At 42.2% G+C, this 16,247-nt stretch overlaps 1 protein-coding gene and 1 long non-coding RNA gene across 6 annotated transcripts in view; both read right to left on the bottom strand.

The window, feature by feature from the left end:
• Positions 1-3,511: 3,511 nt before the first annotated feature.
• Positions 3,512-5,650, bottom strand: LOC127930567 (uncharacterized). Of its 4 annotated transcripts, XR_008138096.1 has the most exons (5): positions 5,519-5,650; positions 4,353-4,836; positions 4,032-4,125; positions 3,753-3,843; positions 3,512-3,661 (listed from the first exon to the last, which is right to left on the bottom strand). It is a non-coding gene; the product is annotated as an uncharacterized LOC127930567 (long non-coding RNA). The 4 variants fall into 4 exon arrangements; XR_008138098.1 differs by having other exon boundaries at positions 3,521-4,031; positions 4,079-4,125; XR_008138099.1 differs by adding an exon at positions 4,217-4,263 and having other exon boundaries at positions 3,521-4,125.
• A 9,063-nt stretch (positions 5,651-14,713) lies between these two features.
• The window catches only part of tpte (transmembrane phosphatase with tensin homology), a 44,190-nt gene continuing 42,656 nt past the window's right edge, over positions 14,714-16,247 (bottom strand). For both annotated transcript variants that reach the window (XM_052520086.1, XM_052520085.1), the window contains exon 19: positions 14,714-15,944. In XM_052520086.1, coding sequence (XP_052376046.1) covers positions 15,842-15,944 — 103 coding nt within the window. In that variant the 3' untranslated portion in view covers positions 14,714-15,841. The remainder of the gene's footprint in view (positions 15,945-16,247) is intronic.

The following is a 16,247-nucleotide window of genomic DNA, read 5'->3' on the forward strand; positions in this document are numbered from 1 at the left end:
AAGGTAATGTTTCAGACTACCAGAAAATAACAAAGTAGCAAAGAACAGGAGCTGCCTCCACTATTCCAACTTCATTAGACTGACTAAAACACACAACAATTAAGTCCACTCAACATGAGCTAAATATCGTATTGTTTTGTGTAAAAAAAATAATAATAATTGTCTCAAGCCAATGCCATGGTGACACTCATAGTACAAGCTTTTTATGTTGTCCTAGGCTACCTGGCTAAAATGCTCGCTAGCCTAACTTTAATGGGCAAAAATACGCCAGGCCGGCTAGTTAACATTTAGCCTTCTACATATTGACCTTCCATCCTCTCAGGAGCACAACAATGTATGAATTAATGGCTGGATCAGAATCGCCTTTAATAATCATTGGCCAGTACGGAGAATTAAGGAAAACCACAAGTCCAAATCCCTATCTCCATCCATGGCTAATTTAGGAAAGGGATGATTTTTAGCTAGCTAACAAGATGAAACAATTATTTTTTCAATCAGTAATGATGTTTGGTTTCTGAGGCGATTTGTCTGAAGTCAAATCTAAACTGGCTTCCTTTTCTTTTTTTGTGAGTGCCAGGACCATCCACAGCTGAGTTCACTCAGCTTTACTCTTTTAAATGTTAACAGCTTGCTTGAGGCCAGATGCTTGCTTATCTTGCATTCAATGCTATGGGGACGGCATCAGATACACAGACTGAGGTGCTGTTGTGTTCTCTACAGACTGAGACAGAGGTGCTGTTGTGTTCTCTACAGACTGAGACAGAGGTGCTGTTGTGTTCTCTACAGCCTGAGACAGAGGTGCTGTTGTGTTCTCTACAGCCTGAGACAGAGGTGCTGTTGTGTTCTCTACAGCCTGAGACAGAGGTGCTGTTGTGTTCTCTACAGCCTGAGACAGAGGTGCTGTTGTGTTCTCTACAGCCTGAGACAGAGGTGCTGTTGTGTTCTCTACAGCCTGAGACAGAGGTGCTGTTGTGTTCTCTACAGCCTGAGACAGAGGTGCTGTTGTGTTCTCTACAGCCTGAGACAGAGGTGCTGTTGTGTTCTCTACAGCCTGAGACAGAGGTGCTGTTGTGTTATCTACAGACTGAGAGGTGCTGTTGTGTTCTCTACAGACTGAGGTGCTGTTGTGTTCTCTACAGACAGAGAGGTGCTGTTGTGTTCTCTACACAGACTGAGAGGTGCTGTTGTGTTCTCTACATAGATGGTTGGTCCTACGGTAGCACGTCCGGTGAACAGGTCAGGATTCCAAAGCCGCAGGCAGAACAGTTGAAACTGGAGCAGCAGCACGGCCAGGTGGACTGGGGACAGCAAGGAGTCATCATGCCAGGTAGTCCTGAGGCATGGTCCTACGGCTCAGGTCCTCTGAGAGAGGGTATACTTAAATTCACACAGGACACCGGATAAGACCGGAGAAGTACTCCAGATAACAAACTGACCCTAGCCCCCTGACAAACTACTGCAGCATAAATACTGGGGACTGAGACGGGAGGGGTCAGGAGACACTGTGGCCCCATCCGATGATACCCCCGGACAGGACCAAACAGATATAACCCCACCCACTTTGCCAAAGCACAGCCTCCACACCACTAGAGGGATATCTTCAACCACCAACTTACCATCCTGAGACAAGGCCGAGTATAGCCCACAAAGATCTCCGCCACGGCACAACCCAAAGGGGTGCCAACCCAGACAGGAAGATCACATCAGTGACTACCCACTCAAGTGACGCACCCCTCCAAGGGACGGCATGAAAGAGCCCCAGTAAGCCAGTGACTCAGCCCCTGTAATAGGGTTAGAGGCAGAGAATCCCAGTGGAAAGAGGGGAACTGGCCAGGCAGAGACGGCAAGGGCGGTTCATTGCTCCAGAGCCTTTCCGTTCACCTTCCCACTCCTGGGCCAGACTACACTCAATCATATGACCCACTGAAGAGATGAGTCTTCAGTAAAGACTTAAAGGTTGAGACCGAGTTTGCGTCTCTGACATGGGTAGGCAGACCGTTCCATAAAAATGCAGCTCTATAGGAGAAAGCCCTGCCTCCAGCTGTTTGCTTAGAAATTCTATGGACAATTAGGAGGCCTGCGTCTTGTGACTGTAGCGTACGTGTAGGTATGTACGGCAGGACCAAATCAGAGATACATGGGCTTGCTCCTACCTAATGCTTTGTAGGTTAGCAGTAAAACCTTGAAATCAGTCCATGCCTTGACAGGAAGTCAGTGTAGGGAGGCTACCACTGGAGTAATACGATAAATTGTTTTGGGTTCTTGTCAGGATTCTAGCAGCTATATTTAGCACTAACTGAAGTGTATTTAGTGCTTTATCCGGGTAGCCGGAAAGTAGAGCATTGCAGTAGTCTAATCTAGAAGTGACAAAAGCATGGATTAATTTTTATGCATCATTTTTGGACAGAAAGTTTCTGATTTTTGCAATGTTACGTAGATGGATTTTTTGTTTTCTTCCTTGAAACAGTGTTGATATGTTCGTCAAAAGAGAGATCAGGGTCCAGAGTAACGCCGAGGTCCTTCACAATTTTATTTGAGACGACTGTACAACCATTAAGAGTAATTGTCAGATTCAACAGAAGATCTCTTTGTTTCTTGGGACTAGAACAAGCATCTCTGTTTTGTCTGAGTTTAAAAGTAGAAAGTTTGCAGCCATCCACTTCCTTATGTCTGAAACACAGGCTTCCAGCGAGGGCAATTTTGGGGCTTCACCATGTTTCATTGAAATGTACAGCTGTGTGTCATCCGCAAAGCAGTGAAAGTTAACATTATGTTTTCGAATGACATCCCCAAGAGGTCAAATATAGTGAAAACAATAGTGGTCCTAAAACGGAACCTTGAGGAACACCAACATTTACAGTTGATTTGTCAAAGGACAAACCATTCACAGAGACAAACTGATATCGTTCCGACAGATGAGATACAGACCAGAATTTGTCTGTGGAGGCCAATTTGGGTTTCCAATCTCTCCAAAAGAATCTGGTGAACGATGGTATCAAAAGCAGCACTAAGGTTTAGGAGCGCGAGGACAGATGCAGAGATCCGGTCTGACGGCATTAAAAGGACATTTACCACCTTCACAAGTGCAGTTTCAGTGCTATGATGGGGTCTAAAACCAGACTGAAGCATTTCGTATACATTGTTTGTCAGAGGAATGGAAGATTCGATAAGGGCCGATTCGTTTTTTTTTATATTTTCTGGTCAAGGTTTGGCTTTTTCAAGAGAGGCTTTATTACTGCCACTTTTAGTGAGTTTGGTACACATCCGGTGGATAGAGAGCCGTTTATTATGTTGAACATAGGAGGGCCAAGCACAGGAAGTAGCTCTTTCAGTAGTTTAGTTGGAATAGGGTCTGGTATGCAGCTTGACGGTTTAGAGGCCATGATTATTTTCATCATTGTGTCAAGAGATATAGTACTAACACACTTGGGTGTCTCTCTTGATCCTCGGTCCTGGCAGAGTTGTGCAGACTCAGGACAACTGAGCTTTGAAGGAATACGCAGATTTAAAGAGGAGTCCGTAATTTGCTTTCTAATAATCATTTCCTCAAAGAAGTTCATGAATGTATTACTGCTGAAGTGAAAGCCATCCTCTCTTGGGGAATGCTGGTTACATTTGCGACAGTATCAAAAATCAATTTGGCTCGTCACTTTACTCCTACCTACAGTATACTGCTGTTACTGTCTATCTATCCTTTACCCCTACCTACAGTATACTGCTGTTACTGTCTATTATCTATCCTTTTCCCCTACCTACAGTATACTGCTGTTACTGTCTATTATCTATCCTTTTCCCCTACCTACAGTATACTGCTGTTACTGTCTATCTATCCTTTACCCCTACCTACAGTATACTGCTGTTACTGTCTATTATCTATCCTTTTCCCCTACCTACAGTATACTGCTGTTACTGTCTATTATCTATCCTTTACCCCTACCTACAGTATACTGCTGTTACTGTCTATTATCTATCCTTTACCCCTACCTACAGTATACTGCTGTTACTGTCTATTATCTATCCTTTACCCCTACCTACAGTATAGTGCTGTTACTGTCTATTATCTATCCTTTACCCCTACCTACAGTATACTGCTGTTACTGTCTATTATCTATCCTTTACCCCTACCTACAGTATACTGCTGTTACTATCTATTATCTATCATTTACCCCTACCTACAGTATACTGCTGTTACTGTCTATCTATAATTTACCCCTACCTACAGTATACTGCTGTTACTGTCTATTATCTATCATTTACCCCTACCTACAGTATACTGCTGTTACTGTCTATCTATAATTTACCCCTACCTACAGTATACTACTGTTACTGTCTTATCTATCCTTTACCCCTACCTACAGTATACTGCTGTTACTGTCTACTATCTATCCTTTACCCCTACCTACAGTATACTGCTGTTACTGTCTACTATCTATCCTGTTGTCTAGTGACTTTATCGCTACCTATATGTGCACATCGACTCAGTACTGGTACTCCCTGTATATAGCCATGTTATTACCTGGTACTCCCTGTATATAGCCATGTTATTACCTGGTACTCCCTGTATATAGCCATGTTATTACCTGGTACTCCCTGTATATAGCCATGTTATTACCTGGTACTCCCTGTATATAACCATGTTATTACCTGGTACTCCCTGTATATAACCATGTTATTACCTGGTACTCCCTGTATATAACCATGTTATTACCTGGTACTCCCTGTATATAACCATGTTATTACCTGGTACTCCCTGTATATAACCATGTTATTACCTGGTACTCCCTGTATATAACCATGTTATTACCTGGTACTCCCTGTATATAGCCATGTTATTACCTGGTACTCCCTGTATATAACCATGTTATTACCTGGTACTCCCTGTATATAACCATGTTATTACCTGGTACTCCCTGTATATAACCATGTTATTACCTGGTACTCCTGTATATAACCATGTTATTACCTGGTACTCCCTGTATATAACCATGTTATTACCTGGTACTCCCTGTATATAACCATGTTATTACCTGGTACTCCCTGTATATAACCATGTTATTACCTCCCTGTATATAACCATGTTATTACCTGGTACTCCCTGTATATAGCCATGTTATTACTTGGTACTTCCTGTATATAACCATGTTATTACCTGGTACTCCCTGTATATGGCCATGTTATTACCTGTACTCCCTGTATATAACCGTGTTATTACCTGGTACTCCCTGTATATAACCATGGTATTACCTGGTACCCCGTGTAAATAACCATGGTATTACCTGGTACCCCGTGTAAATAACCATGGTATTACCTGGTACCCCTGCACATAGATTCAGTACTGGTACCCCGTGTATATAACCATGGTATTACCTGGTACCCCTGCACATTGACTCAGTACTGGTACCCCGTGTATATAGATTCAGTACTGGTACCCCGTGTATATAACCATGGTATTACCTGGTACTCCCTGTATATAACCATGTTATTACCTGGTACCCCGTGTATATAACCATGGTATTACCTGGTAACCCTGCACATAGATTCAGTACTGGTACCCCGTGTATATAACCATGGTATTACCTGGTACCCCTGCACATAGATTCAGTACTGGTACCCCGTGTATATAGAAGAGTTATCCTTACCATTTCTTGACATCATTTGAGTCAATTGGAGGTGTGAAAAAGCATGTGCGAGCAAGGAGGCCTACAAACCTGACTCAGTTCCACCAGCTCTGTCAGGAGGCCTACAAACCTGACTCAGTTCCACCAGCTCTGTCAGGAGGCCTACAAACCTGACTCAGTTACACCAGCTCTGTCAGGAGGCCTACAAACCAGACTGTTACACCAGCTCTGTCAGGAGGCCTACAAACCTGACTGTTACACCAGCTCTGTCAGGAGGCCTACAAACCTGACTCAGTTACACCAGCTCTGTCAGGAGGCCTACAAACCTGACTCAGTTACACCAGCTCTGTCAGGAGGAATGGGTCAATATTCACCCAACTTATTGTGGGAAGCTTGTGGAAGGCTACCTGATACGTTTGACCCAAGTTAAACAGTTTAAAGGCAATGCTACCAAATACTAATTGAGTGTATGTAAACTTCTGACCCACTGGGAATGTGATGAAATAAATAAAAGCTGAAATAAATCATTCTCTCTACTATTATTCTGACATTTTATATTCTTTAAAAATAGAGTGGTAATCCTAACTGACCTACGACAGGGAATCTTTACCCAGATTAAATGTCAGGAATTGTGAAACTAAGTGTAAATATATTTGGCTAAGGTGTATGTAAACTTCTCACAACTGTATCTACTGTATTCTGGTCATGGTTCATCCTATATAACTACCGTTGTCCACTTTTCTGTCCATATATTTATAATCTGGATTTATATAACTGTCCACTTTTCTGTCCATATATTTATAATCTGTATTTATATAACTGTCCACTTTTCTGTCCATATATTTATCATCTGGATTTATATAACTGTCCACTTTTCTGTCCATATATTTATAATCTGGATTTATATAACTGTCCACTTTTCTGTCCATATATTTATAATCTGGATTTATATAACTGTCCACTTTTCTGTCCATATATTTATAATCTGGACTTATATAACTGTCCACTTTTCTGTCCATATATTTATATATATATTGAAGCAACACCTCAAGACATCAGTCAGGAAGTCAAAGCTTGTTCACAAATGGGTCTTCCAAATGGACAATGACACCAAGCATACTTCCAAAGCTGTGGCAAAATGGCTTAATGACAACAAAGTCAAGGTATTGGAGTGGCCATCACAAAGACCTGGCCTCAATCCTATAGAACATTTGTGGGCAGAACTGAAAAAGCGTGTGTGAGCAAGGAGGCCTACAAACCTGACTCAGTTACACCAGCTCTGTCAGGAGGAATGGGCCAACATTCACCCAACTTATTGGGGGAAGCTTGTGGAAGGCTACCCGAAACCTTTGACCCAAGTTAAACAATTTAAAGGAAATACTACCAAATACTAATTGAGTGTATGTAAACTTCTGACCCACTGGGAATGTGATGAAATAAATAAAAGCTGAAATAAATCACTCTACTATTATTTCACATTCTTAAAATAAAGTGGTGATCCTAACTGACATAAGACAGGGACTTTTTACTCTGATTAAATGTCAGGAATTGTGGAAAAACTGAATAAATGTATTTGGCTTCCGACTTCAACTGTACACAGACAGACAGACAGACAGACAGACTCCGCTAGGGGTTGTTAACAGTGACGTCAGGTACGTCAGAAGCTTGTAGAGCTTTAGCTTTAGTCTTTGTAAACAAAGAGAGTAATGATATGATCTATGTGACTTTAAAGAGGCCCAGGATAGGATGTCATTTGACCAGGGCCCTGTGGAAACTACGAAGGGAACAGGAGGCCATTTTGTGAAGTGCACTGTCAGGCTCACTGAACCTCACTGAGGTTGTTCAGCAGGACACAACGTTTTGAAATATTCAGACAGAAATCTGCTAACAAACACGTCTCTCTGACCTGTAGAATCAGACACAACACGTCTCTGACCTGTAGAATCAGACACAACACGTCTCTGACCTGTAGAATCAGACACAACACGTCTCTGACCTGTAGAATCAGACACAACACGTCTCTGACCTGTAGAATCAGACACAACACGTCTCTCTGACCTGTAGAATCAGACACAACACGTCTCTCTGACCTGTAGAATCAGACACAACACGTCTCTGACCTGTAGAATCAGACACAACACGTCTCTGACCTGTAGAATCAGACACAACACGTCTCTCTGACCTGTAGAATCAGACACAACACGTCTCTCTGACCTGTAGAATCAGACACAACGTCTCTGACCTGTAGAATCAGACACAACACGTCTCTGACCTGTAGAATCAGACACAACACGTCTCTGACCTGTAGAATCAGACACAACACGTCTCTCTGACCTGTAGAATCAGACAACACGTCTCTGACCTGTAGAATCAGACACAACACGTCTCTGACCTGTAGAATCAGACACAACACGTCTCTGACCTGTAGAATCAGACACAACACGTCTCTGACCTGTAGAATCAGACACAACACGTCTCTCTGACCTGTAGAATCAGACACAACACGTCTCTCTGACCTGTAGAATCAGACACAACACGTCTCTGACCTGTAGAATCAGACACAACACGTCTCTCTGACCTGTAGAATCAGACACAACACGTCTCTGACCTGTAGAATCAGACACAACACGTCTCTGACCTGTAGAATCAGACACAACACGTCTCTCTGACCTGTAGAATCAGACACAACACGTCTCTGACCTGTAGAATCAGACACAACACGTCTCTGACCTGTAGAATCAGACACAACACGTCTCTCTGACCTGTAGAATCAGACACAACACGTCTCTGACCTGTAGAATCAGACACAACACGTCTCTGACCTGTAGAATCAGACACAACACGTCTCTCTGACCTGTAGAATCAGACACAACACGTCTCTCTGACCTGTAGAATCAGACACAACACGTCTCTGACCTGTAGAATCAGACACAACACGTCTCTGACCTGTAGAATCAGACACAACACGTCTCTGACCTGTAGAATCAGACACAACACGTCTCTGACCTGTAGAATCAGACACAACACGTCTCTGACCTGTAGAATCAGACACAACACGTCTCTCTGACCTGTAGAATCAGACACAACACGTCTCTGACCTGTAGAATCAGACACAACACGTCTCTCTGACCTGTAGAATCAGACACAACACGTCTCTGACCTGTAGAATCAGACAACACGTCTCTGACCTGTAGAATCAGACACAACACGTCTCTGACCTGTAGAATCAGACACAACACGTCTCTCTGACCTGTAGAATCAGACACAACACGTCTCTGACCTGTAGAATCAGACAACACGTCTCTCTGACCTGTAGAATCAGACACAACACGTCTCTCTGACCTGTAGAATCAGACACAACACGTCTCTGACCTGTAGAATCAGACACAACACGTCTCTCTGACCTGTAGAATCAGACACAACACGTCTCTGACCTGTAGAATCAGACACAACACGTCTCTGACCTGTAGAATCAGACACAACACGTCTCTCTGACCTGTAGAATCAGACACAACACGTCTCTGACCTGTAGAATCAGACACAACACGTCTCTCTGACCTGTAGAATCAGACACAACACGTCTCTGACCTGTAGAATCAGACACAACACGTCTCTGACCTGTAGAATCAGACACAACACGTCTCTGACCTGTAGAATCAGACACAACACGTCTCTCTGACCTGTAGAATCAGACACAACACGTCTCTGACCTGTAGAATCAGACACAACACGTCTCTCTGACCTGTAGAATCAGACACAACACGTCTCTGACCTGTAGAATCAGACAACACGTCTCTGACCTGTAGAATCAGACACAACACGTCTCTGACCTGTAGAATCAGACACAACACGTCTCTCTGACCTGTAGAATCAGACACAACACGTCTCTGACCTGTAGAATCAGACAACACGTCTCTGACCTGTAGAATCAGACACAACACGTCTCTCTGACCTGTAGAATCAGACACAACACGTCTCTGACCTGTAGAATCAGACACAACACGTCTCTCTGACCTGTAGAATCAGACACAACACGTCTCTGACCTGTAGAATCAGACACAACATGTCTCTGACCTGTAGAATCAGACACAACACGTCTCTCTGACCTGTAGAATCAGACACAACACGTCTCTGACCTGTAGAATCAGACACAACACGTCTCTGACCTGTAGAATCAGACACAACACGTCTCTCTGACCTGTAGAATCAGACACAACACGTCTCTCTGACCTGTAGAATCAGACACAACACGTCTCTCTGACCCGTAGAATCAGACACAACACGTCTCTCTGACCCGTAGAATCAGACACAACACGTCTCTCTGACCTGTAGAATCAGACACAACACGTCTCTGACCTGTAGAATAAGACACAACACGTCTCTGACCTGTAGAATCAGACACAACACGTCTCTGACCTGTAGAATCAGACACAACACGTCTCTGACCTGTAGAATCAGACACAACACGTCTCTCTGACCTGTAGAATCAGACACAACACGTCTCTGACCTGTAGAATCAGACACAACACGTCTCTGACCTGTAGAATCAGACACAACACGTCTCTCTGACCTGTAGAATCAGACACAACACGTCTCTCTGACCTGTAGAATCAGACACAACACGTCTCTGACCTGTAGAATCAGACACAACACGTCTCTGACCTGTAGAATCAGACACAACACGTCTCTCTGACCTGTAGAATCAGACACAACACGTCTCTCTGACCTGTAGAATCAGACACAACACGTCTCTGACCTGTAGAATCAGACACAACACGTCTCTGACCTGTAGAATCAGACACAACACGTCTCTGACCTGTAGAATCAGACACAACACGTCTCTGACCTGTAGAATCAGACACAACACGTCTCTGACCTGTAGAATCAGACACAACACGTCTCTCTGACCTGTAGAATCAGACACAACACGTCTCTGACCTGTAGAATCAGACACAACACGTCTCTCTGACCTGTAGAATCAGACACAACACGTCTCTCTGACCTGTAGAATCAGACACAACACGTCTCTGACCTGTAGAATCAGACACAACACGTCTCTGACCTGTAGAATCAGACACAACACGTCTCTCTGACCTGTAGAATCAGACACAACACGTCTCTCTGACCTGTAGAATCAGACACAACACGTCTCTCTGACCTGTAGAATCAGACACAACACGTCTCTCTGACCTGTAGAATCAGACACAACACGTCTCTCTGACCTGTAGAATCAGACACAACACGTCTCTCTGACCTGTAGAATCAGACACAACACGTCTCTCTGACCCGTAGAATCAGACACAACACGTCTCTCTGACCCGTAGAATCAGACACAACACGTCTCTCTGACCTGTAGAATCAGACACAACACGTCTCTCTGACCTGTAGAATCAGACACAACACGTCTCTGACCTGTAGAATCAGACACAACACGTCTCTGACCTGTAGAATCAGACACAACACGTCTCTCTGACCTGTAGAATCAGACACAACACGTCTCTGACCTGACCTGTAGAATCAGACACAACACGTCTCTGACCTGTAGAATCAGAAACAACACGTCTCTGACCTGTAGAATCAGACACAACACGTCTCTGACCTGTAGAATCAGACACAACACGTCTCTGACCTGTAGAATCAGACACAACACGTCTCTGACCTGTAGAATCAGACACAACACGTCTCTCTGACCTGTAGAATCAGACACAACACGTCTCTGACCTGTAGAATCAGACACAACACGTCTCTCTGACCTGTAGAATCAGACACAACACGTCTCTCTGACCTGTAGAATCAGACACAACACGTCTCTCTGACCTGTAGAATCAGGAATCACGTCAGTTCTATTCATGGCTTTTCTATCTGTAATGTCCGGCAACGGTTGTAACCGTGGCTAAACCCTGGCTAAACCCTGGTAAAACCCTAGCTAAACCCTGATAAAACCCTGGCTAAACCCTGGCTAAACCCGGTGGTGATATCGCCCTCGTCACAAAACACACTACTTCCTTCTCGTCTGATAAGTTGTCATGGGAATGCACTGACAAACAGAACCCTTCAACCGAAGAATCTGACTTTTTGAAAGTTGTGATACGGGTATATATATATATATATATATTTCTAGTTGTATAGTCATTATTGATCATCAAGTCTTTATATGACAGACATGACAACATGTACAATTCATTTCGTGTTGAGACTGGACATTAACAGTAAACCTAAAATAAGATACAAAAGAAATCAGTAATCATCTGATGTTTTGGTTAAATGGTTTCCACTGTCATTACAGTCATACTAGACTGTTTTGGTTAAATGGGTTTCCACTGTCATTACAGTCATACTAGACTGTTTTGGTTAAATGGGTTTCCACTGTCATTACAGTCATACTAGACTGTTTTGGTTAAATGGGTTTCCACTGTCATTACAGTCATACTAGACTGTTTTGGTTAAATGGGTTTCCACTCATTACAGTCATACTAGACTGTTTTGGTTAAATGGGTTTCCACTGTCATTACAGTCATACTAGACTGTTTTGGTTAAATGGGTTTCCACTCATTACAGTCATACTAGACTGTTTTGGTTAAATGGTTTCCACTCATTACAGTCATACTAGACTGTTTTGGTTAAATGGTTTCCACTCATTACAGTCATACTAGACTGTTTTGGTTAAATGGGTTTCCACTGTCATTACAGTCATACTAGACTGTTTTGGTTAAATGGGTTTCCACTGTCATTACAGTCATACTAGACTGTTTTGGTTAAATGGTTTCCACTCATTACAGTCATACTAGACTGTTTTGGTTAAATGGGTTTCCACTGTCATTACAGTCATACTAGACTGTTTTGGTTAAATGGGTTTCCACTCATTACAGTCATACTAGACTGTTTTGGTTAAATGGGTTTCCACTGTCATTACAGTCATACTAGACTGTTTTGGTTAAATGGTTTCCACTCATTACAGTCATACTAGACTGTTTTGGTTAAATGGGTTTCCACTGTCATTACAGTCATACTAGACTGTTTTGGTTAAATGGGTTTCCACTGTCATTAGTCATACTAGACTGTTTTGGTTAAATGGGTTTCCACTGTAATTACAGTCATACTAGACTGTTTTGGTTAAATGGTTTCCACTGTCATTACAGTCATACTAGACTGTTTTGGTTAAATGGGTTTCCACTGTCATTACAGTCATACTAGACTGTTTTGGTTAAATGGGTTTCCACTCATTACAGTCATACTAGACTGTTTTGGTTAAATGGGTTTCCACTGTCATTACAGTCATACTAGACTGTTTTGGTTAAATGGTTTCCACTCATTACAGTCATACTAGACTGTTTTGGTTAAATGGGTTTCCACTGTCATTACAGTCATACTAGACTGTTTTGGTTAAATGGGTTTCCACTCATTACAGTCATACCAGACTGTTTTGGTTAAATGGTTTCCACTCATTACAGTCATACTAGACTGTTTTGGTTAAATGGGTTTCCACTCATTACAGTCATACCAGACTGTTTTGGTTAAATGGTTTCCACTGTCATTACAGTCATACTAGACTGTTTTGGTTAAATGGGTTTCCACTCATTACAGTCATACTAGACTGTTTTGGTTAAATGGGTTTCCACTGTCATTACAGTCATACTAGACTGTTTTGGTTAAATGGTTTCCACTCATTACAGTCATACTAGACTGTTTTGGTTAAATGGGTTTCCACTCATTACAGTCATACTAGACTGTTTTGGTTAAATGGGTTTCCACTGTCATTACAGTCATACTAGACTGTTTTGGTTAAATGGGTTTCCACTCATTACAGTCATACTAGACTGTTTTGGTTAAATGGGTTTCCACTCATCACAGTCATACTAGACTGTTTTGGTTAAATGGGTTTCCACTCATTACAGTCATACTAGACTGTTTTGGTTAAATGGTTTCCACTGTCATTACAGTCATACTAGACTGTTTTGGTTAAATGGGTTTCCACTGTCAATACAGTCATACTAGACTGTTTTGGTTAAATGGGTTTCCACTGTCATTACAGTCATACTAGACTGTTTTGGTTAAATGGTTTCCACTGTCATTACAGTCATACTAGACTGTTTTGGTTAAATGGGTTTCCACTCATTACAGTCATACTAGACTGTTTTGGTTAAATGGGTTTCCACTGTCATTACAGTCATACTAGACTGTTTTGGTTAAATGGTTTCCACTCATTACAGTCATACTAGACTGTTTTGGTTAAATGGGTTTCCACTGTCATTACAGTCATACTAGACTGTTTTGGTTAAATGGTTTCCACTCATTACAGTCATACTAGACTGTTTTGGTTAAATGGTTTCCACTCATTACAGTCATACTAGACTGTTTTGGTTAAATGGGTTTCCACTCATTACAGTCATACTAGACTGTTTTGGTTTAATGTGTTTCCACTCATTACAGTCATACTAGACTGTTTTGGTTAAATGTGTTTCCACTCATTACAGTCATACTAGACTGTTTTGGTTAAATGGTTTCCACTGTCATTACAGTCATACTAGACTGTTTTGGTTAAATGGTTTCCACTCATTACAGTCATACTAGACTGTTTTGGTTAAATGGGTTTCCACTCATTACAGTCATACTAGACTGTTTTGGTTAAATGGTTTCCACTGTCATTACAGTCATACTAGACTGTTTTGGTTAAATGGTTTCCACTCATTACAGTCATACTAGACTGTTTTGGTTAAATGGGTTTCCACTCATTACAGTCATACTAGACTGTTTTGGTTAAATGGTTTCCACTGTCATTACAGTCAGACTGTTATGGTTAAATGGGTTTCCACTGTCATTAGTCATACTAGACTGTATTAAAGTTAGGCCTAGGTTCAATCTGGACCTGTGGAAGACAGTGGGTATAACCAGATTGACATTTCCCATTGAGCTGACATATGCTGCGTTTATCGTGAATGTGGTCTCTGTGAACGCGGGAAAATTGCCTTTAAAAACGTGCATAGCCGACAAAATGTAAAATCGGATTTAATCTGGCCCTTAAAAAAATCCTGTGTCATCTACAGTATGTGCCAGTATTATTTGAGTAAAATATGAAGAAAAAAAAAACAACATGACACGTGGAAATATATTTGTTTATTTATTTTAAGCTGGAACACTGATATTTTAGTGAAACAGAACCCCAGTCTTCCTCACCTACAGCCCATTCACTATCCAGAGGGCTCTACTACAATGCAGGATCAACAAGTTAGCCAGCTAACTGATAAACAAGAAATATCTATTGATTTTCTGATTCATTAAGAAGGTTAAACTCAGAAATGTGTTTTTGGTTGTTGAGTCAATTAGACCATGCCCATTTCAAGTTTATCAGAAAGTTCTTTTCAAAGTTATTTCAGAATATTTCACGTTTAGTTTGCTAATTTATAGATCTTGCTCTTTAGTATACCCCTTCGTATTGACAGGATAATATTAGCATAGAATATTCAGTTACATGTATAAGCCTGGTTTCAGATTATCCTAGACCAGGACAACAACAAAAACACACTTTCAATTTAAACAGCTGTTTAGTCCAGGACTATACTTAATCTATGTCCGGGAAACTGGCCCATAAATCTTCTAAGGTCTCCACAACAATCATCTTTAAGGTTTGAACATTCCTCACATCCAAATGATCCCTTTTTGTTTGTTAACATAAATGGAGAAAAAAATATATATACAAAAAAAAAATCCACAGATTTGACCACAGAGGACTAATGATAAACGTAAGGTCTAATGGCTCAGTGCAAACAGACAGACACCAGGGACTCAATAATATAATCTAATTTCTCCTAAATAAAAGGGTGTACACACCTTCGCTGCTTCCCCAAGTTGGATTGGTGGGAGAAAGGATAGAGGATTGGGACACAGCCAGTCGTTTCTCTTATCAAATGATAAAGGAAGTGAACGAGTGCACACTCTAGGAGAAAGGAAAGAGGATTGGGACACAGCCAGTCGTTTCTGGTAGTGGAGTGTCTTTGGCTAGTTCAGGAGGTGAAGGCCCTTTGGTCTGACAGGACTATCACGGGTCAGGGGTCAGAGAAGGCATGAATCTCAAAATGGTACCCTAATCTCTATACAGCACTTTAGTTATATACAGGCCCCATGGGGGCTCTGGTCTGACCGTGCACTATACAGAGTGCTATTTGGCACACAGACAGGTTTGTTATCAGGGGCTCAGAGTTGGACAGGGGTTAAAAGGTCAGTGGTCATGGTTCAGAGAAAGACAGGGTGACTCCAAAGGCCTCCTTGTAGAGATCCCAGGTCTTGGCCTTGTGGGGGTTGTCCAATTCTTCTCTAGACAGGACCAGTCTGGGAGGGGAGGGGAGATACAGGAGAGAGAACAAAGCATAAACCACAGGGTTTTAAAGACATGTCGCTGGCGTATTAGGGCTCATTCCCACAGATGGAGCAAACAGCCATACCTGTTGTTCTCTATGGAGGAGGAGGAGGAGGTATTGAACCACAGAGGAGGAGGAGGTATTGAACCACAGAGGAGGAGGAGGTATTGAACCACAGAGGAGGAGGAGGTATTGAACCACAGAGGAGGAGGAGGTATTGAACCACAGAGGAGGAGGAGGTATTGAACCACAGAGGAGGAGGAGGTATTGAACC

The sequence above is a fragment of the Oncorhynchus keta genome, chromosome 6 (genome assembly GCF_023373465.1).
Source record: "Oncorhynchus keta strain PuntledgeMale-10-30-2019 chromosome 6, Oket_V2, whole genome shotgun sequence".
In the NCBI taxonomy this organism is placed as follows: domain Eukaryota; kingdom Metazoa; phylum Chordata; class Actinopteri; order Salmoniformes; family Salmonidae; genus Oncorhynchus; species Oncorhynchus keta.